Source organism: Toxorhynchites rutilus, chromosome 3 (genome assembly GCF_029784135.1).
Source record: "Toxorhynchites rutilus septentrionalis strain SRP chromosome 3, ASM2978413v1, whole genome shotgun sequence".
In the NCBI taxonomy this organism is placed as follows: Eukaryota; Metazoa; Arthropoda; class Insecta; order Diptera; family Culicidae; genus Toxorhynchites; species Toxorhynchites rutilus.
The window spans coordinates 49,207,734-49,230,065 of NC_073746.1; the positions used below are offsets into that span (position 1 = coordinate 49,207,734).

The 22,332-nt window shown below is 39.3% G+C and overlaps 2 protein-coding genes across 2 annotated transcripts; both read left to right on the forward strand.

The window, feature by feature from the left end:
* The first annotated feature begins 12,165 nt into the window (after nt 1–12,165).
* Nucleotides 12,166–14,844, forward strand: LOC129773098 (uncharacterized). Its single transcript, XM_055776650.1, has 5 exons — nt 12,166–12,776; nt 12,840–13,486; nt 13,548–13,661; nt 13,706–14,551; nt 14,611–14,844. The coding sequence occupies exons 1-5, from the start codon at nt 12,509–12,511 to the stop codon at nt 14,842–14,844; spliced, it is 2,109 nt and encodes a 702-aa protein (XP_055632625.1). The 5' UTR covers nt 12,166–12,508.
* Nucleotides 14,845–14,941: 97 nt separating this feature from the next.
* On the forward strand, nt 14,942–16,510 carry LOC129773099 (uncharacterized). The gene has a single exon (XM_055776651.1). The coding sequence runs from the start codon at nt 14,942–14,944 to the stop codon at nt 16,508–16,510; it is 1,569 nt and encodes a 522-aa protein (XP_055632626.1).
* The last annotated feature ends 5,822 nt before the right edge of the window (nt 16,511–22,332 follow it).

Here is a 22,332-nt window from a genome sequence, read left to right on the forward strand (position 1 = left end):
CATATCGTTTGTTTATCTTTGCTTCATTACAACTGCGACGGGAAAAATACACATTTCAAAAACTAAAACTATCAATGAAAACTCATTTCTCACTGTCTGATGAACAGCTTTTATCAATTCAAATAAAATTTTGAAAACTATCGCACTTAAAACAAAGTGAAACATACATCGTTTGTTTTTCTTTGTTTCTTTACAACTATTTATTTTGCAGACGGCGACATTGATTCTTTGCAGCGATTTGACAATTCAACTTCCCTAGATAAGATTTAAATTTCGAAACACATCTGGTAACACCAACAGTGTTTACATTCGAAAGTGGATTCGTTCAGCCAGGTTCGAACGAAACCAATGATACCTTCTCCGAACGTGTTCGAATCAGAGCGTTCGAACGAAAGCAGATACGGCCGTTAACAAGAATAAGGGTGGTTGTCTGGCATCAGTGTCGAAAAAATAACGATGCTTTCACCAATACAAACAAAACCAATGCCGAAGATTGAAAAACGAAAATTTAACTTTCAGAGCACTTGCTAGAGTTTTCCGACGTTTTTCACTATACAGTGCGACAGCAGATGAAAATTCAACATCTTGTAAGTAATCGATTAGAATTTGGTTGATATTATTTGATGGGGAGTGTGCGAAAACGATCATTTTCTTCACACTGTTTCGCAAAATTATTGATTTTCGGGCGAGAGGTGAGGGAGGGAGATGAATGAAATGAGCGCCATTGTGGCAGCCATTTGTGGCTAGCTTCCACCTTCACCTTAAAACAATCCTTTATTATTTTTCCGTTCTTAAGCACACTTCATTTACCGTATCCGAGCCCCCGCACACTACAGACTTTTTTTCAGCCGACCATTTGGTCGGATCGGCCTACTGGTGCAAAAACCGACCCAACTGAATCGGTGTAATTTGCGCACATGCATACCAATGCGCTTAGAAGTATATCCTAAGGTGGGCCAACTTGCTAAAACCACTCTTCAGCCATCTTGGAAGTCTACTGTGTTTTTTTTGTAAACAAAACATAATACGTTAGTGCCGAAGCTCGTTCGTGATCAGTCTGTCTCTTTCACGGCACAAGCAAATAATTCCCCTTCTGCTTTCTTCCGTATTGTTTTCATATACCGCTCCCCTAACCAATTTAGTGACGAAACGGCCTCACCTAGTACCATAGACCCGTCTTGATGCATACCTCTCCGTACTGATTAAGAAGCCGACCGAACTATCGGTCGACAAGTCAGTCTGCAGTCTGCGGGGGCTTGCTCATTTAAGTGCGCTACACATACAGCGTCACCGTCATCGTCCCGTTAACTATTCTCTTGGACTTATTTTGCCGACGTCAAAGTTGCCGGTGAGTGTGTATGTGAATGCTACCACACGATTTCCATGGGAGAATATTTGACATTTCATTCGCGTCGACGGCATTGAGCTTTGTTTACTAGTTTAGCAGAGCGTCAAAGAATAATTGATTTTCAGGCGGAATGAACGTTTTTTTTAAATAAAACTATGAACGAAAATTAACTTTTCCGTATCAAAACTGCATCCTATTTAAATTAAAAACACTTTTTCTTGCAAGTTGTGAAAAAATCTCATAAGAAAATAGTTTTTAAAGACAACTTTATATTATAATGAAAAGATTCAGTAACAATGTTGGAAATGTATACACAAATAGATACATAAAAGTCGGAAATACGTGTTTCAAGTAATTTAATAATAAGATTTGAAAATTTTCATTCAAATTTTAACATTTGAAAACAGGCTTCGTGTGTTGTAATCTAATAGAGATTATACTAACGAGTTTGGAACCCAATTTATGGCCCCTAATTGAAACTCTCCACAAGACGTCGACATTGTCGCACTGTCATCGCGGATTCCTTTACATTGACTTCACGCTGACGGGGCGTTGTGTGTGTAGTGCACTTTATACTGCCAATATTATTTTATAAGAATAGTTAACACTACGTATTGTACAAAACGAATTGGAACCTTAAAATATGAATATAAGATACGAGTAATGATAGATCAAATTAAATCTCCATTTTAAGTTTTGATTGCTGAAACCAGTTTAGAAAAAGGTGAAGATGCATCGGTGTTCGAACATTTTCATTAATTAATAGCGAATTCGTTTTTGTTCAGTTTCAACCCCAGTGCCGCACTAGTTCCCCCCCAAAGCTGTTAGTTTCGCACTGAGATGTTTCACGGGTTGGCACTCGGGTTCACCAATACTACTATACTGAACTGTCAAGTTCCGAGTATTGTTTTGGAAAATCTAAAAATAAAGACTATGAAAATGGAAAACCTGCTGCTTTTGCTTTTGTATTATTGGAATCGTGATCAAATTCGAATTCAGATTTTGAAGATTATATTCGAGTAGACGGCATTAAGCAACGTTTGTTTTCATTGGGAGGCGAACATAATGATGGATATGCAGGTGGAATAAACATGCTTTCAAAATCAAAATTATGAATGAAAATTTACTTTAACGTATCGAATATTTATTTTATGTGATGGAATAAGAGTTTTTTTTTCGATATAGCAGAAACATATTGAACGAAAACTGTATCTAATGATGATTTTATATTATAATACTAATTATTTGAGGAACAAGCAGGAAATGCATCGACAAATGATTAAGTGAGTGTCAGAACTACATGTGTATCAAACAATATTAAAAAAAAATTTTTATTCAAACTTTTATATTTCTACACTGCATTTGGCCCTTCTGATTTGATAGAGAATAATTTACCTCCCAAGCACTAATATTGCCACCAGACGTCGACACTGTACACTTATCGTCGTAAATATAAACAAATCAGACTATATAACGCACACCAACAAACCACCGCATTTGTGAAACTGAAAACGTTTTTTTATTACAGAGTCAGTTTGGCACTGACTCAGTTTTAAAAACGAATTCGCTATAAGGCTAGGCGCAAATTGAGAAGCGTATAGCGCTCGTAAGCGAACGCGAGACTACCAACACGACTCATACGTGCCACAAACGTAGCGTGGTGGAGCGCATATTGAATCGCAGTTTGGTGTAAATAACATGCCACTCGCATACAATGACTGATTAACACAGAGTTGCGCGATATATTTATTTACTAACACAATCACCCGACCAGTACAGCCATACAGTGTCAAACCCACGACGCTATATGAATGTTCACCAACACAACTACCCCAACCGGCATGACCAGCACGAGAAACTGTGGTTCAGCCACAGCGTCGCGCGAGTCTTGTCTCACGAGCGCTCCACCATCTCGCGTCATCTGGCCAATTTGCGCCCTTCTATCTGTTTTCATTAGCCACAAAAACAGGCGCGATTGACGGCGCCAGTGGTTGTATGGTTAGCGTAACAGCCTCACAATCCGATCGGCCTGGGTTCAATCCCAGCTGGCGTCGTTGGGATTTTCTGAGGCGAAAAATCTCTGGTTACGTCTTCCTTCGGAGCGGAAGTAAAAGAAGTTGGCCCGGCTCATGAGTTGTTGAGTCTGATAGGTAGGAACAGGTGGAGTCGCCTCCCTGATGTCGGTGATTGGCACTAAAGTGGCGGAAATAGGCCGACGAAAAATAAGCGAAGATAAAAAAAAAAAAAAAAAAAAAAACAGGCGCTATATCGCGCCAAGTTACTCACGCTATATCGCGCCAAGTTACTCACGCTATATGCGTCTCAATTTGCGCCTTGCCTAAAGCCGGGTTCAGACGGTGCGAGCAAGCATACGAGTCGGTCTAGTCAGTTACTGCAGTGCAGCTACTCACACCGTGTGAACACATCATGCCAGTTATTGTCATGTGTGATCCGGCGTGCGAGCTACTTCAAAGTTTTTTGAATTTACTCGCACTCGCATGCTTCAAAACGTCAAAAACAGAATTTAGCGTTCGAATCAGGGATGCCAAATGTAAAGAAATGTCTCTATTTTTAAGATATTTGAAAATATGCGAAGATATTTATAGACTTGAAAATTATTGGAAAAACAAATAAAACCCTCATAGTTTCTTAACGAAATCATTGTTATTCTGTTTTGCACGCTGGCGGGGCACGCTTTCTTTTTGAGATAGTTTTCTGGAGAATGTCTAATATAGAATCATTATCAGGCACAATTTTCATTCAAAATTCACTCACAACTTGCGAAAAAAAGTAAGGTTCTAAGAAACAGAATACATATTCGATTTAAAAAAGTACATTTTCATTCATTATTTTAATTTTTGACGCGTGTGAATAAAATTTTAAAAAGTCTTCTAGACTATCATTTAAAGCATCACATACTTCCGGAATTATCTTAGCTATGGATGCTTTCGAGATTCTAAAAAATATCGACAACAATCTGAACAATATTCCAGAAGAAAGGCATATCAATGTCATTTATATTATCACTCTTGCAGGTACAGCATCCTTCATGAGTGTATCTTGGCGTTGTATTTGTGGAGCAATTAAATTCAACAGTTTTTCCACTTGTTCAGGTGTTATTCTCAACACTGCTCTGTAATCTCTATAAAATTGTGTAATGATACATTCAACTGAAAACCTAAGATGAAAACTACCAATAAAGAAGTCGATTTCGGACCAATCATTTGACAAATTCGGACCTGATTGCTGTTTCTGACTATTTGATGGACATTTGAAAAATCGCCTGGCATCCCAGGTAAACCCGTGCCGTAGTATCTAGTTTCTCGCCAGCAGCTCACACTATGTGAACGGACAAGGCGAGTCAACCAATTGTCAAGCGAGTCCACCGGGTCAGTAGCTGCTCATTGTCAAGTCAGCTACTAGCAACGTATAAATGGGCCTTAATACTTATAACAGACATACAGCTGTACTTGCGTTGTACTTCGAAAATTGTATGTCTGTCACCATGTACAGCGCTAGAACCATGCAAGCAACTCGGTACAATCGCTGTACCTGTACCGACCTATTTTTCCGCTGTACATGGCTACAGTTGTACTGTGCGCAGCGCCATAGACGGTTAGTAGTGGGTAGCATGAACAAAACGAATCAAAACACTTGGTCAATATTATTTTCATTGACTTTCTCTTGAGTTAATAACTCAGATTTGAAATTTGTTTATTGTGTTTGATGGTTCAGACGCTAAATAAAAAACTTTTTCATTGAAACATGTGGTGAAAATTGGTCGAATTTTTGATTGTCAGTTTGGCATGCGGTGCAATGTACAACCAAAGTATGTCTGTCATGCTACGATGGTACCTGTACAACGCTGTACACGTACAACGCTAGTACAGCTGTATGCGAGATGAAAAATAGAAGGTGGGAAGATTCACGGGTTTTGCTTGTGTTAAACTTTGATTGTATTAGTAGCCAGTAAGATAAGAAGTTCACATACCAGGCATAACAGTCAGTTACTCAAATGGTACAAAATTCCCAGCAAACATTAAATCGCATAACAAGCGTATATATAACATCATATGCCCTAAAATTTGGTTGGCATATAATGCGCCTAACTGGCATATGCATGCAAAAGTGGAGGCCATATACCTACATGGCAAATGCTTACCGAATTTGTTTGGATGAATATGCAACTTTGAACGGCTATAATAGCGATTATGTTGAATTGAATTGCGATCTAATATGAATATATTCATGAATTGTCAAAGCACAAAATACGACTTTTGCCATACTCATATACGATTTATTACAGACATAGAAAAAAAACAAATGGCGCAGAATATTTTCGTGAAATGTTTATTATAGCCTCACGAATCGCCATTTTATATATGAGTATTTATGTTTGTAGAAATAATAATTGTTTGATTGACTTGTGTTGGGCGTGGAATATGAATGTTTAAATGGCACAGATTAATGTTTAGTGAAAACTGCTCCGATGTGGGTTCGAACTCCGGTCGTCTGGATTATCATCCACCAGCTATCTCGCGCGACTATCTGAAATTTAATTCAACAGCGGTTAAAACTCACACATATGATTCGATATGATATAACCTAATATATTCTATGCAGTAGGATCAGTCATTCCTGGTTACCGATTTTATTATTTAAGAAAAGGATCTTTGATTTCCCTATTATAGAAACCAAATATATAATATCATTGAACTGGAATAATGAAAAATAAATGAATATCAATGAAACTATCTCAATTTTAAATTATTTTTATTACAATTTTCACTATATAATTTGTTTTCTCAATCATATCCAACTAAATTCTGATTACTATTATAATGAATATAATAAATCAATCTGGCAATCTTGCAAAGCGATCCGATGCAATTTGCCAAATTCGATGTGGTATATGTCTAAAATTGGCGTTCAATGGCATAGTTCACTTCGTTTTGCTGCATGTTTCATTAGAAGGGATGTTTGGCGTTGTTACTTTCATCGAACATCAGCAATTTCGAGTGCTGATATTCAGAAGTCTATTTTTGTAAATCATTTGTCATTGTTGAAGCATTTCATTGACATTTCAATATGATGTAATATGTTCTTTATTAGGATCTAATATGATTTACTGTCTCATGATTTTCTTCATCATACAACACGATTTACTGCAGTAATCGATTTAAATTATACGTTTATACGACACACAAACTGCATCAGCGTAATATACGCATATGATGCGGACTAAATATATTTTATGACAATGTACATCATAAAACTGATGTTTATTATACCGAATTGCGACTTAATTTGATAATGATATATAAAATCGAGTTTTTACATTTTATGCGATTTCAAATATACACGATACATACTTCGATTGATATTATATGCGATTATGATTTATTCTGATTTCTTCTAAGACTTAGCACGTGCAAAATTATACGATTTAATGTTTGCTGGGTTGAATGTGTCAACGAATAACGTTGAAAGAGGATATACAGAAAATAATTACATATTTCCAAAAAAAAAATTTCGCGTTACATTCATCATTTGAAAAATAAACAGAACATGTCACGAACCAAAATGTTTCATTTTTGTTATTTCTTCTTATATCAGAATTAGTATTCTAATTTTTACTATGTTTGAATTTTAGAGCATCTTCATGGTAGTTTATCTCTTGTCAGCAATTGTAATTCGATTTTCACAATTAGGGTGCTGAACACTTCATTCGTCTAAAACTAGAACGGAAGCAGAAAACTTTTCGTCTCAATTTAGGTCATATGGAGTCTATTCAATTTATTTTTCAAGTGCATTTTACACGGAAAAAAACTTGCTACTTTTTCTCATGCGTTGTAAAATGTTTTCCACCAAAGGAAAAAAAAACGATTTTGTAACTCTGACTTTGTTCATTTACGTTTTTGGTCGATGTAACGAGAAGTAAAATAAGATTGAAATAAGGCTTAAAACACCTCAACAATACTGAAATTTCAGTTTCTGCTAAAATTTCAGTTGGGCCCCTATGATTTTGAACGCTAGCATTGATTTAAGAAAAAATACTAATTTGTTCATTTCATTTGCTTTTTTTTACTGTTAATAACAACACTTTTCCTATGTAGTGGACTATTATAAGAAAAGTAACATACATAAACAAAATCTTCGACGTCACAGATTTAAAAATCTTCCCACCTTTCATTTTCCATCTCGAGCTGTATGTCTGTCCCTGGTATAATACCAGGGACAGACATACAGCTGTACTAGCGTTGTACGTGTACAGCGTTGTACAGGTACCATCGTAGCATGACAGACATACTTCGGTTGTACCAAGGCGCGTAGAAGTATATCCTAAGGTGGGCCAACTTGCTAAAACCACTCTTCAGCCATCTTGGAAGTCTACTGTGTTTTGTTTGTAAACAAAACACAATACGCTTCTGCCGGAGCTCGCTCGTGATCAGTCTGTCTCTTTCACGCTTCAAGCAAATAATTCCCCTTCTGCTTTCTTCCGTACTGTTTTTATATACCGCTCCCCTAACCAACTTAGTGACGAAACGGCCTCACCTAGTACCATAGACCCGTCTTGGGTTGTACATTGTACCGGATGTCAAACTGACAATAAGAAATTTGACCAATTTTCACCACATACTTCAATGAAAAGTGTTTTTATTTAGCGTCTAAACTATCAAACACAGCAAACAAATTTGCAATCTGCGTTATTAACTCAAGAGAAAGTCAATGAATGGAATGTTTACCAAGTGTTTTGATTCGGTTTGTTCATGCTACCCACCACTAACCGTCTATGGCGCTGCGCACAGTACAACTGTAGCCATGTACAGCGGTAAAATAGGTCGGTACAGGTACAGCGATTGTACCGAGTTGCTTGCATAGTTCTAGCGCTGTACATGGTGACAGACATACAATTTTCGAAGTACAACGGTAGTACAGCTGTATGTCTGTCATAAGTATAATACCAGGGACAGACATACAGCTGTACTTGCGCTGTAAGGATACAGCGTTGTACAGGTACTATCGTACCATGACAGACATACTTTAGTTGTACATTGTACCGTATGTCAAACTGACAATCAGAGTTTTTCCAAATTTCACCACATATTTCAATGAAAAAGGTTTTTATTTAGCGTCTAAACTATCAAACACAACAAATATGTTCCCAATCTGAATTATTAACTCAAGAGAAAGTCAGTGAAAAGAATGTTTACCAAGTGTTTAGATTCAATTTGTTCATGCTATCGACCACTAGCCGTCTATGGCGCTGCGCACAGTACAACTGTAGCCATGTACAGCGGTAAAATAGGTCGGTACAGGTACAGCGATTGTACCGAGTTGCTTGCATGGTTCTAGCGCTGTACATGGTGACAGACATACAATTTTCGGAGTACAACGGTAGTACAGCTGTATGTCTGTCATAAGTATAAGACAAGACGGGTCTATGGTACTAGGTGAGGCCGTTTCGTCACTAAGTTGGTTAGGGGAGCGGTATGTGAAAACAGTACGGAAGAAAGCAGAAGGAGAATTATTTCCTTGAAGCGTGAAAGAGACAGACTGATCAGGAGCGAACTTCGGCACTAGCGTATTGTGTTTTGTTTACAAACAAAACACAGTAGACTTCCAAGATGGCTGAAGAGTGGTTTTGGCAAGTTGGCCCACCTTAGGATATACTTCTACGCGCCTTGGTATAAGAGAAGATTTACTATTTCGCTGAAAACACTGTTTTATTTTACAGACACTGAACATAAAACCAGCTGTATGACACCCGCCATGTTTTTGATGCCAACATCTCAAACATCAAAAGTATTTGTTTCCTTCAAAACAGCGATCCGCGTTGGCGGCATTGTGCTTCGTTTACTAGTTTAGGGGAAGCGTCAACGAATAGCTGATTTTCAGTCGGAATGAACGTTTTCAAAATTAAAATTATGAATGAAAATTGGCTTTTCCATATCAAATTAGTATTCTATTTGAATTAAGAACATTTTTGTTTGCAGATGGTGAAAAAGTCTCATACGAAAATTGTTTATGAAGACAATTTTATATTATAATAAAAAAATTCAGCAACAATTTTGGAATTGTATACCAATATGGTTGAATGAAAGTCAGAAATACGTGTTTCAAGTAATTAAATAACATGATGTGAAAATTTTCATTCAAATTTTAAAATTTAAAAACTGGCTTCGTATCTTCTAATCTGATAGAGATTACACCAACGAGTTTGGGACACAAATTATGGCCCTAATTTGAAGTCGCCACCAGACGTCGACACCATCGCGAATTACCAATTTACCACCATCTGACATATCGTGATGTCGATGATGAACTTTTATGGGCACCTTACACGATCAAACTGATTGACAATAAGTGTCTTCAATATCGTGACAGCTAGGCTTTCGACATCCGATCTAACCTCAATCAATATTTTGCCACCTTACACGGTCAATATCGCCCTCAACCCGAGACAACGAAAATATCCGCGATGGCTAGTGGCGACATTCGAGTTTGGGATTCAAACTATTCTCCATCAGATTAGAAGGCTAAAAAGCAATTTTCAATTGGTTAAATTTGAATGAAAATATCTACTTGGTATTATTTAGTTAGTTGAAGCGCGTAGTCCTAGCTCTAACTTAACCTATTTTCTATGAATATTCAGATATTCCTACTAAAATTTATTATTATTATATAACGTCAGTTTCAGATACAATTTTTGTATGAGATTTTCTCACCACTTGCAGAAAAAAAAGTGATTTGCATTCACATAGAATACTAATTTGATTTGGAAAAGTTAATTTTCATTCATAATTTACACTTTAAAACTCGTTTTTCCTTCTCAAAAACACATCATAATACTCGCTTCACAAATACAGACTAATCCTTTCAGTTTCAGGGATGCCAGATTATTTTAGATTGCGAAAATATATGCAAATTATATTATCTGCAAGCAAATGTTTTTATTCGATAAATAAGACTATGACAGTAGAACCCCGATTATCTGTATCTGTATCTATTTCTGTATTGATAAAACATAGTTTCTATGTTTAAACATCATCCCGACTATTCGCGGATAATCGGGATTCTACTGTAACTAGAATTAACACGTGATGTTTTTTCATCTGTGATTTTCCCAGATCTTCTCATTCTCCAAATTTTATAGCGGAGTGTGAAGAAACACACAACTTAGACTAAAGTGGCTGCCCCGCTTGCTAGCGCAAAGAATGACCGAGTTCAATGTTAAAAAATTCCTAAGACGTTGTTAATTTTCATTCACTCTCTCACCATCACATTGTCAGTTTACTTTGAGGTTTTGATTTGTATCGCGAAAAGTACTGTATTTTGCTATTTTAGGTACAGTAATTTACATTTAATGCGACATTTTTCTAATTGGACAGACCTGTATGCGACACGTTTAGTTAGACATTTTTTGTAAACATCGAGTTCGGGCCCAAATTATGGCCCCACATTGAAATTCGCCGCCAGACGTCGACGCTGTACCACTCTCATCCTCAATGTCCATTTACAGGTCAAATCGCCTCCAATGCGACACTGAGTGGATCCTCGGCATGTCGCATTAAATGTAAATTACTGTATCAGTTTTCCAAACCAAAAGCTTTCATTTATGATTCCTACAATTTCAGAAGATTATAAATTTTAATTGCAATGGCAAAAAAGACTAACAAACATTAAATGTCCACTTGCAAATCTGGCAACTCTGTCTGGAAGTCCGTGAGGTAAAACGTCATCATCATGCATCCATATGAAATGTCACGATATTGATGCCCGAAAAACAGAAAATCCGGATTTCTGCGTTGTCGGCCATGTTCAGCTGTCATTATGCTCTCAAATGTCATCATATTGTCAATAAATTTGACCGTGTAAGGTCCGCTTTACATCAGAGGGATATACCAGGGACAGACATACAGCTGTACTTGCGTTGTACGTGTACAGCGTTGTACAGGTACCATCGTACCATGACAGACATACTTTGGTTGTACATTGTACCGTATGTCAAACTGACAATAAGATATTTTTCCAATTTCCACCACATATTTCAATGAAAAAGGTTTTTATTTAGTGTCTAAACTATCAAACACAACAAACAAGTTTCCAATCTGAGTTATTAACTTAAGAGAAAGTCAATGAAAAGAACGTTTATCAAGTGATTTGATTCTGCTTGTTCATGCTACCCACCACTAACCGTCTATGGCGCTGCGCACAGTACAACTGTAGCCATGTACAGCGGTAAAACAGGTAGAGGTGTGCAAATCAGCTCATCATGATGAACAGCTCTGATCATATCAGCTCATCTAAATGAGCTGTTCTTTATGAACAGCTCTTCAGCTCAGTTGTCAGTGCCGACTTTCAATTTGGGTCCCAAACTCGATAGCCACGAAGCCAGTTTGAAAATGTTAAAATTCAAATGAAATTTTTCACACCATATTATTAATTACTTGAAATACGTATTCCAGACTATTATTTACAACAGACTCTGTTGAAGTATGTCATGATTTTTTCAATTTTTAAAATATTGTAACTGCAAGGAGGCTATGAGAAATATATTCGCTTGGAAACCGACAGAAGTCAGACGTCTTTTCTTTTCCCGTGAAGAAGCCAGGAGAAAATCGAAAAAATTTGGAAATTCTTCGTTTTGTGACGACAGCTCTCAAGTTTATGGAAAACCATCCAATACGCAGCCATCAAATCCATTCTCGACGGTGTGATTCACCACAACAAGAATCTTTTGGGCCGTGGCATACTGACGGTGGAAAACCCTTCGATCAGGAACGGGTAAGCCCCATCATTTGGTCCTTCGAACCGGATCGAAGGTTCCCCCGACCAGAAGGGCAGGTGTGGTGAGTACACCATTTTGTTTGCAAGTTCATTTGGTGGTGTTGGGTGGCAAGTAGACTCGCGTGGGTGGTATGCCCGTGTCGGGAATAATTACGTTCGTTTTTGTGCACCATCCTCGAGTTATTCGTTCGCCTAAAAAGTGGTAAACCGTGACGGGAAGGATACATTCGTTCGATTTTTACCATTTTTCGATATCCGCGTCGTGTAAAAGACATTACAACGCACAATTTACGTTCCAATCTTCCGAATTTTGATTCCGTATATTCGATCTGTGGTGGTAGTGAAGTGGTGATAGTGTAGTGAACCAAGATGTCCAGACCAGAGAAGAAGTTGGTCGAATGCTTTATGAAGCGCAAAGCACTATTCGTCGTTCGTGATTCCGTTGAAGTGTTCATCAATAATTTTGACAACCAGAATGACGTTTTCCAGATTCCGATTCGTGTTGAAGCGTTGGACAGAGTCTACAACGAATTCATTGACCTGCAAACGGAGATCGAAAAGTATGATGATCCTGAGAAGTTTGAGGAGCATATGCAAGAACGAGCAACGTTCGAGGCGCGATACTGTTCGGCTAAAGGTTTTTTATTGATGAAACGTTCCATAGATCACAACCAACCAGCATTGAACACGTCTTTTACAGCCAATCATCCTCCAGCGAATTTCCACCTGCGATTACCCAAGATTGACCTTCCAAAGTTTGACGGAGATTTGTCTAGATGGCTTTCCTTCCGTGATACGTTTACATCCATGGTCCATTCCAATGCGGATATTCCGACAGTAGCGAAGATGCAGTACCTCTTACAATCACTGGAAGGAGAAGCTCATAAGCCATTCGAGTCAACCGATATAAGTGCGGATAATTACACATTAACTTGGGACGCTTTATTGAAGCGTTACGACAATAAACGTTATTTGAAGCGTCAGCTATTCCGAGCTTTGTATGACCTCCCGCCACTCAACAAAGAGTCACCCCAAGAGCTGCATGACCTGGTTGATGATTACCAACGGCATGTCAAGGCTTTAGCGAAGCTGAACGAACCAGTCATCCACTGGGACACACCGTTAATCAACCTGCTAAGCTACAAACTGGATTCAACAACCCTCCGAGCCTGGGAGGAGAAGACTAGTAGCGCTGATGACATCACTTACGAGGAGTTGGTTGATTTCTTGTACCAGCGTGTCCGAATGTTGAAGTCCGTCGTCACCGATCTGCAGCAACGCTCCAATCAAGTCGGCCAAGTCAAGGTGGCCGGTTCCACACCAAACCAGAAGAAGCCATTCAAGATGGTATCCAATTCCGCCACGACCGAAAATAAGAGTTTCATTCCGCATTGTATTGCTTGTCCAGAAAACCATTTGTTATTCCAATGTCCAGCATTTTCCAAGATGTCCGTTTGTCAACGCAGAGAACTGGTATCCCAAAAACGCCTATGCTGGAATTGTTTCCGTTCTGGACACCAAAGTAGGAATTGTACGTCCAAGTATGATTGCCGAAATTGTCACCAGAGACACCACACGCTGCTGCACGAATCTGCAGTCCCGAAAGTACAATCCACTCCAGTTGTCATGTCTGGTCAGTCATCCCAGCAACCGAATCCACCCACGTTGACTGTTGTCGAATCCCCTGGATCAGCGAATCCGAATCCCCAAGTGAGTTTGTCGGCACAGTCATATCAGTCCACTGTCCTATTGGAAACGGTTAACCTCCTTGTCGTAGACCAGAATGGCAAAGAGCATCCTGCTCGCGCGCTCCTAGATTCGGGATCAATGTGCAGTTTTATTACGAAGAAATTATCCAATGTACTCAACCTCCGCCGCACGAAAGTTGACATCGCCGTGTCTGGAATCGGTGAAGCATCGAAGCAGATCAAGCGCAAGTTGACTGCTACGATTAAATCCAAGTTGCTTTCGTATAGTACAACTCTCGATTTTCTGATTTTGAAGAAACCCACAGTATGCCTGCCAACTACGCCGATTGATATTTCCTCGTGGCAGTTCCCTGATGTTCCGTTAGCCGACCCACGATTCCACATTCCAGCCGACGTTGACATGATTGTCGGTGGAGAAGTATATTATGACCTGCACACCGGTTGTAAGATTTCCTGCGGCGAAGGAAAACCTGTATTCGTCGAAACCTCGTTCGGATGGACTGTTTCTGGGAAAGTAGTCATCCAATCACCCGATGTTCCACGTGTTTGTCACCTCACCACTGTAGACCGAAACCTGGAACAAGCCCTCCAGAAGTTCTGGGAGCTAGAAGCTGTTGAACCCTGCTCCATGTTATCCGCTGAAGAAAATTTCTGTGAAGATCAATATGCCACTACCACCACTCGCGATTCGTCGGGTCGTTACGTTGTGTCCTTGCCACTCACCCGCGATCCGCTCGTCACTCTCGGCGAATCACGTTCAAGCGTCGCTTCTTGAACCTTGAAAAACGACTTGAGCGAGATCCAACCACCAAAGCTGCCTACTGCCGCTTCATGGAGGAATACGAACGCCTAAACCACATGAAGAAGCTCGTGGATCCAGTAGACGAAACCAAGCCACACTGTTTTCTCCCACACCACCCGGTGTTCAAGGAATCCAGCACCACTACGAAGGTTCGATGCATCCTGCAAGACGTCTTCTGGATTCTCTGTGAATGACCTGCAACTAGTTGGACCCGTCGTTCAAGATGATCTGCTATCGATCCACATCCGATTCCGCATCCACCAAATTGCATTCGTCGCCGACGTCGAAAAAATGTATCGACAGATCCTATTGCGTCAGCCGTTTCGTCGATATCAGCTCATCCTCTGGCGTCCTAGTCCAAACCAGCCAATTGCTACGTACGAACTGAACACTGTAACGTACGGTTTCGCGTCATCACCATTCTTAGCTACACGCACCCTTCAGAAAATCGCGCAGGACGCAAGTGATATCCATCCAGCCGCATCCGCGGTAGCCCAGAAGGATTTCTACGTGGATGATTTCCTGTCTGGTGCCGACACCGTTGAATCCGCTATCCAAATACGCCAAGAAATGACTGCCATGCTTTCAGCAGCAGTTTTCCCGTTGAAGAAGTGGGCTTCAAACTCACCAGAAATCCTAGTTGATATTCCCGAAGAAGACCTAGCCTTTGCACCGTACCATGATCTCCAGGACGATCAATCCGTTTCCACACTCGGACTCATCTGGGAACCGAGAATCGACATGATGAGTTTCAAGGTTCAATTTCCACTGCCAGCATCTGTTTTAACTAAGCGGAAGATTATGTCGTACGTGGCGCAGATTTTTGACCCACTTGGCCTGGTGGGACCAATCATAGTCATCGCCAAACTCTTCATGCAGCGTCTATGGGCATTGAAAACCGAAGCTGGAGATTCATATGAGTGGGATCGTCCTCTTCCTCCACGTTTGCAATCCAAGTGGAAGGAGTTCCACGAAACGTTAGATACTATCGCATCTCTTCGAATTCCACGCTGTGTAACCGTAGCAAACGCAACCTCATTCCAACTCCATTTCTTTTCCGATGCCTCACAGAAGGCTTACGGAGCATGTTGTTATGTCCGCTCAGAATCCGCTGGGGTTGTTCGTGTCCAATTGCTGACTTCCAAGTCCAAAGTAGCACCGCTGGCCAAACAACAAACCATCGCACGTCTGGAGTTATGTGGGGCTGTACTCGCATCCAATCTCTATAAAAAGGTGGCCCATTCCATTCCGAAACCTGCTGAATTCTTCTGTTGGACAGATTCGTCAACTGTATTACATTGGTTGGAGTCTTCGCCGTCCCGATGGAAAACTTTCGTAGCTAATCGGGTAGCTATGATTCAAGAAGCTACAGAATCCTGCCACTGGAACCATGTTTCCGGAACATCCAATCCAGCTGATCCCCTCTCTCGTGGCGTCAATCCAATCGATCTCAAACAACTTCCCATTTGGTGGAACGGTCCGAACTGGTTATCCCTGCCACCATCCGATTGGCCTGTTAACGAAATGCCATCCCTTGACCCACATTGGATGTCGGAGGCCAAAAACAACGTAACCATGATAGCCACACTCAATTCCAACTTTTCCGATAAATTATTCAGCCGATACTCCTGCTTCAGCAAACTTCGTCGATTTATTGCATACTGGATGCGATATTTCCGTGCCCTGAAAGCCGCCGTCAAGAAGACCACCATCGAACCTTTTGAGACCTTAACAACTGACGACCTCCGTGATGCAGACATCGCCCTTTCTCGGCTAGCCCAGCGCGAATCATTTCCAGAAGAAATGTCCAATCTTATATCCGGGGAACGTATTCCTACATCGTCAGCATTGAAGTGGTAATAGAATCGAACTAGCTAAACCAGTTCAAGGTGGCCGGAATGTTGAAGTATGTCATGATTTTTTCAATTTTTAAAATATTGTAACTGCAAGGAGGCTATGAGAAATATATTCGCTTGGAAACCGACAGAAGTCAGACGTCTTTTCTTTTCCCGTGAAGAAGCCAGGAGAAAATCGAAAAAATTTGGAAATTCTTCGTTTTGTGACGACAGCTCTCAAGTTTATGGAAAACCATCCAATACGCAGCCATCAAATCCATTCTCGACGGTGTGATTCACCACAACAAGAATCTTTTGGGCCGTGGCATACTGACGGTGGAAAACCCTTCGATCAGGAACGGGTAAGCCCCATCAGACTCGGCGAGTACAACATTTCCGACATTTTTACTGAGGCTTTACATTACAATAGAAAGTTTTCTTCAAAAAAAAAAACTTATGAGATTTTTGCACCGCCTGCAAACAAAGTGTTTTTCATTGAAATAGAATACTCATTTGATACACAGAAGTTAATTTTCATTAATAATTTGAATTTAAAAACGTGTTCATTCTGCCTGAGAGCCAATTATTATTTTTGGCGCCCCCTAAACTGGTAAACAAAGCTCAATGCCGTCAACGCGAATATAACAGTTGAAAAGACGAGGGACAAATGAAACTAAACTGATGTCTTAACACGAAGAGCGAGAGACGGTCAGTTCATTTGAATCTTACAGCTCACACACTCTCTTCAATTCTACAGCTCTTTTCTCTCCTTCATCATCATCAAAGTGAGCTGAAGAGCTGTTTGATTTTTTTTGCGAGCTGTTCCGCGTCAACTCACTTCAAAGAGTCGATTCTTCGGAACAGCTCATGAGCGGATGGCACATCTCTAAAAACAGGTCGGTACAGGTACAGCGATTGTACCGAGTTGCTTGCATGGTTCTAGCGCTATACATGGTGACAGACATACAATTTTCGAAGTACAACGCAAGTACAGCTGTATGTCTGCATAAGTAATAGCACGGCAGTGGAATTTCATACAAATCACTCGTCGAAAAGTGTCTCCTTTTTCACCGCTTGTTTACATCGACGAATATATTTTTTTCCACTATGTTTCGTAGGAGAGTGTATGCATACTGACAGATTTCTACTACGAGGTGTTTAATGAAAGATGAAAGGTGGGATTGTTTATGTTTATATATGATTTATCGTACGATTTAATTGAATGCATAAAAGATGTTAACAAAACTGGAGTTCAGCACCTTTTTAAATTTGAACAAATATTGATAAGAGATTCCCAGCAATTCTTGATGTTTATTGCGTGATTTGGTTTCTGTAAAAGTTGTTTGAAACGAAGGTTTAGTGTAATGATTTTATTTTGAGGATTATATTCACAAACATACAAGTATGAATAATATAAATTGCATGTATATGATGCGCCGCTAGCCCATACATGCAAACGTGGAGACGATATACATACATCCTAGAAAAACTTAAATCGTATAATTATCGTTTATATTACATCATATACCTCATATACAAATTCATATGCATATTCCAGTTATACACATCATACAAGTAATGTGTCCTAAATGTATGTATATCGCCTCCAATTTTAGATTTTTGACGTAGGACTACGTCTTACATTAAGGGTGCCAAATCAGAAAACAGGTCACGTTTTTATGAAATAAAGTTAACGTTAATAAAATTTTTTTCTACGAACGGATTTAAACGATTTGCATACCAATCGAATTGGAAATTTTCAATCCCATAGTCTGTATATGGTTTAAACTGATGGAATTTGGAAGCATTCCAATTTTTCCATACATTTGTTCTATCCATTTGTGTGCTTTCCCGAACAGAGCTGTCAATAAGGGGTATCTTATGCAGCCGCTAGAACAGAAACAACGAAGGGGGATAGCGGAAAAAGAAAACTTGCGTAGTAAACTCCATCCTTGCATAATAAGTAAGCTGTCGCTAGTGTATAAGTATTGCATCTCCTCTGAGGAAAATTTTCAGAATCTTTCTGTGCCCGAAACAACAAAGGTCGCTTATTCTGTTCGTTTTGTGTTTAATGTTTCTTTAGCGAATATTTCACTTGAAGTGCATCTGGCATTGCAATTAACATAACCATCCGAGTCATGGCAAAGAAGGCGAAAAAAGAGAAGAGTGCAAATGATTATAGGTCGCTTCTAAACATCGATGTTTGGTTTTTTGTGTGTTGCTTGTTTTCGTTGCGCGAAACATAGAAACTTAGAGAAACTTTGTTGACGGTTTTGACCGAGAGTCGAGAAACGATTTTTCATAAACGGTCATTCTCGCAATGTTTCATTTTTAGCACTGCAACTGTGCGCATCTGTTAGACGCGTGTCTGTTAAATGCTTGTTGAATGACGATGCACTTCTTCTTTTTCTTTTGAGTTATATACATTTGAAACTCAGACAGTGCATTCGTCTTTGATGGCGATGCACGGAAGATGCCTCTTGTTAATATTCAGTGCAATGCGTGCATTGATATAAAGAAACAAATTGCGACATATGACCAATTAGTGTATTGTTCTCGCAAAGGCAAAAAATGATCGTTGCTTCTCGAAATGACAAAACTAAGCTAGCCATTAAACCTTTTCAGGGTCCCCGGAACTTTTTACTAGAGAGTTATTTATGAAATTTCGACGTATTCGCAAAATAATATTCGAAATGATAAACCATCAAATTTCAAAAGAAAAAAGATTGCGTAGTCCTACGTTCTAAGCGGTCGTGTCTCGAATACAACACCTCGAATTTTATACGATTTAATGTTTGCTGGGCAGGCCCGAAGGCAGTTTTAAATTGTTAAAATATGAATGATTTTTTTTATTTGATTACTCGAAACATGTAGTACTGAACTTTATTTAACCATTTCTATTTAAATTTTGCGATATTTCCGCTAAAGCACAATAAACAGACAGTAATGACGTATCCGATTGCAACTCTTTCGTATCATATGTAAGATCTTTAATTGCCCTAAAATCATATTTCAGATAGCCATACGAGATAGCTGTGGCTTGATAATCAAAACAACCGGAGTTCAAATCCCATCGGAGCAATTTTACAACCGTCGACACCACTCATATCAAACATTTATATCCCTAAAAGTCAATTGATTAATTCCTTTTTGTACAAACATAAATGTTTATAAAGGGTTATATAAATGTTTATAAAGGGTATATACATACAAAAATGGTGATTCCCCAGGCCGAACATTTCACTTTAATATTTTCCGCCAATTTTTTATGGCAGTGATGAATCGTATATTCGTATGACAACAGACTTATTATGTTATTAGGTATTGCCTAATAACCTTGCATGCACAGTAGTGGGACACAAATAATTGGACATTTTCATCTCTAATTGGATATTTTGTAAACATCGAGTTTGGTACCCAAAGTATGGCCCCAGATTGAAAGTCGCCACCAGATGTCGACATTGTACCACTATCATCATGAATGTCCAATTACAGGCCAATAACCTCTAATACGACACTGAGTAGTGCCTCGGTATCTCGAGGATTAGATGTAACTTACTGTATATGCTATTTGGGCGCATCATATACCACCCAAAATATCAGATATTCGATGCTCTATATATGATTTAATGTTTGCTGGGTTGGCATACTTGGCAGCTTGGTTTGCCAAGTTCATAATCTCATGTTTACAGTTTTGAGTTAAGTGCAATTGAATGACGAACTTGAACTAATTTATTTTTGTCACTATGTTTATCAGAACGCAAAAGACCGGCAAACAGATAATCTTTCGTTCTTAAAAGTTAAAAATAAAAAAAGCAACTTTAACTTTCACTTTTATTGAAACCGGAAATATTCGGACTTAAAAATAATTTTAACGTAATATTCCAAACATACATGTATTTACAAAAATCTATAACAATTATTATAATTATCAAGAACGTTTTCCGCCATTCGTTTTTTGATTGTCTGTAGTAAATCGTATATACGCATGACAATAGTCGTACTAGATGCATGTATAAGTCGTGTATTCATCCATCCAATCATCGTGAATACTGTTGCAAGTGGAAAATAAATGTGTGCGTTGCTTATGATGCGAACATAAATAACAATATAATACAGTTATTTAAATTTAATACGACATGCCGAGGCACCACTCAGTGTCGCTTTGGAGGCGATTTTGGCCTGTAATTGAACATTGGCGATGTGAGTGGTACAGTGTCTACGTCTGGTGGCAACTTTAATGTGGCGCCATAATTTGGGCCCCGAACTCGTTGTTTACAAAAATGTCCAATTAAACGTGTCACATTACAATAATATAAACGTCGCATTAAATGTAACTTACTGTATATAAACAATATTATATTGTTTTGAGGCATCTCGCACAAATTGACAATAGCATTCAGTTGTCAGTGCAAGTCGGAGCAATTTTTAGAGTGTAAAAAAAGTTCACTGTTTACATAAAAGCAATCTCGAATCGGTCCCACTTTTTTGCTTGAAGTTACTATCCCCTGGGGATAGTGAGATATGCGATGACGGTAGGTAGAGTGAGATAGCGATAATCGTGCCATACACCTGCCAAGGCGCCTAGAAGTATATCCTAAGGTGGGCCAACTTGCTAAAACCACTCTTCAGCCATCTTGGAAGTCTACTGAGTTTTGTTTGTAAACAAAACACAATACGCTAGTGCCGAAGCTCGCTCCTGATTAGTCTGTCTCTTTCACGCTACAAGCAATTAATTCCCCTTCTGCTTTCTTCCGTACTGTTTTTATATACCGCTCCTCTAACCAACATAGTGACGAAACGGCCTCACCTAGTACCATAGACCCGTCTTGACACCTGCATAAAACCGGGGCTCTTGCAACCCTATCCCATCCAATGCAAATTGAGCGTAGGCAGCATAAAACAGGGCTCGCGCTTAGGGGGCTCACGTATTGTTTAATGTTTGGAGTCATATATGTTAATATCTGATTACATTGGATAGTTTTTTTTTTGGCAAGCGATGTTTGGATACCCATCCGGAAGCTTTCTTGACGATTTGCAATTCAAATCACAGCCGAAGAATCGCGCGGAGCACTTCATTTTGAATTTTAGGTTATGATTTCTATGCTCATGATTTTCTATGCTGGCTACTGAAAGGCGGCCATCTTAGCAATCCCTTGCATAAAACACAATCATTTGAAAAAAAAAAAGACATCTGGCACCTCTGCATACAACCGCTCAAGTGTTCAGTTTGTTGTGAATTCTAGGCATTTTCGATTGTTATTCACAGTCAAATGTAGTTTAGGATGGTTCTTGCTCTAGTTCTAAGTGTGCTTGGTGTTTATACCATCTACAAAATACTGCTACTGCTGGGAACGGTAATCACTGCCCCGCTGCTCACGTTGGCCAATGTCATCTACCGCATCTATCATCCGCCAAACTTCCCCATCTCGTACTACATATTCGGCAATGGAGTGCTCAGCTTCCTCACCTTTCCGTTCGAGTACACGGCATGGATTGTTTACAAAGTGGCTTCTTTCATCGTGATGCTTCCATTCAACTGTTTGGGTTTCGTTATCAGTCTGGCGATATCGGCCTTCAGTCTGCTGAACACACTCATGCTATCGGTGATTGCCGTTAAGGTGCTGCTGATGCTAGTGAGCGTGTATTACTTCCGGAATTTATTGTTTGAATATATTCCATTGGACCTGTCCGATTTCTCCCTGGAACACATTCGAGCGTTGCTGAGCGGTTCGTCCTAAGAGCTTTTTTCGTTTTGTTTTTCTTAATCAGTATTGTAAATAATTATGAAATCCTGTTAAAACGACTGTTATGTGTTATCACGTATAAGAATTTACAAGCTAAAGA